At 42.9% G+C, this 1,308-nt stretch overlaps 1 protein-coding gene across 1 annotated transcript in view; it reads right to left on the bottom strand.

Moving 5' to 3' along the window:
• The window catches only part of LOC108794728 (zona pellucida sperm-binding protein 3-like), a 12,128-nt gene that overhangs the window by 801 nt on the left and 10,019 nt on the right, over window positions 1–1,308 (bottom strand). Inside the window, exon 7 of the mRNA XM_018565817.1 lies at window positions 672–814. Coding sequence (XP_018421319.1) covers window positions 672–814 — 143 coding nt within the window. The remainder of the gene's footprint in view (window positions 1–671; window positions 815–1,308) is intronic.

The raw sequence follows: 1,308 nt of genomic DNA, 5'->3' as shown, positions 1-1,308 counted from the left end.
CCCCCCCCCCCCAAAAAAAAAATTAGTGTGAACTCTTTTTATTTGGCCTCTCACTATATGCTCTGACAAACTCACCAAGGACAGAGGAAATACATAGCTTTACATTAGGAAGCTAGGAGTGTAAAAGCTGGTCACCCCAATACTTCAAGGGCTGAAAACCCCACAAGACACAACAGGCTTCCATCAATGGTAATCAGCATGGAAGGACATAGCACAGACACCAATTGAGTTACTAAAGAGGCAGCAGTCACCTACTGCTAGCCAAGTCCTGTGAGTTAGTCATAATCTACCCCCTTTAGTGGGGATCCAAGATTCTCTATACAACCATACATCAAACATTAAAGTCAGGTCAAAATTAAGCTACAATGCTCTCCAATATGCTCAGTGAATATCTTTCCCTTTATATTTACAAACACCATTTTTAACTCGTCTGTTGGCAGGCTTTGCGTTTGCATCTATGCCATCAGGTTGAGAATTCACCAAGGCCCATTTGGCTCTTTAAACAGGTTGTGCATATCCATAGCTTTTTAAAAAAGGAATGCAGAACCCATGTGACATGAACACCACCATTAAATAGGCCCTAAAGATATGCATGATGAGTGGCTGCTTCCTGCCATATCTATGTCACATAAACCACTACTGTATATAGCAGCTGCAGGTTAGAGACTCACCATCCAAGGCCTCCCTTTTCCCAAATGCTCTTGGTCTTCCGAATCTGCTCCTTCCTCCTGCAGGTGGTAACATATTAGTAGTGTGACAGGTGAGCGTTTCACAACACTGGCAGATGTTGCTGGGGCCTTCAACTGCAGACCAACTGGAGAAGGGGAAAAAAGAAAGCCAATTGTCAGCATCTAAAATGAACAATGCTGGCTAGTTAGATATTTTACCTTTTAGGTAGCTTGTGGCTTATTCCCATTCGAAGCAATAGTACACTTCAGGTTATCACAACAAGTGCCTTCTAAAAAGCAAATTTGACGCTACATACATTCTATTGATATTTGTATGAAAGTTCTCTGGAGCTGAAGGGTGCTTTTGAAGTCCAACTTTGTAATCGTCCTGCACACAATTTTCTAAATTCTTTAAAAAAAAAATCCGCTGAGCAGTGCCCACCACATGATCTTTTGTTTAATCCAGTGGCCGACTAGAGCAGCAAAGACTTGCCACATCAGTGATTTGTATGCACTGGAAGACTGGTCAATGGCTACAGTTCCTGTAACCTAGAGGGAGAGCCATGACCCCCTCTGCAGACTTCCAAGTTAAATAAGGCCGAGTGTCAGCCTGCAAGTAGGACAGCAGCACTTTTGACAC

This window comes from Nanorana parkeri, unplaced genomic scaffold (genome assembly GCF_000935625.1).
Source record: "Nanorana parkeri isolate BGI_ZX_2015 unplaced genomic scaffold, ASM93562v1 scaffold890, whole genome shotgun sequence".
NCBI lineage: Eukaryota > Metazoa > Chordata > Amphibia > Anura > Dicroglossidae > Nanorana > Nanorana parkeri.
Note: the sequence above shows the minus strand (reverse complement) of the source record. Positions and strands in the feature narration are given on the sequence as shown.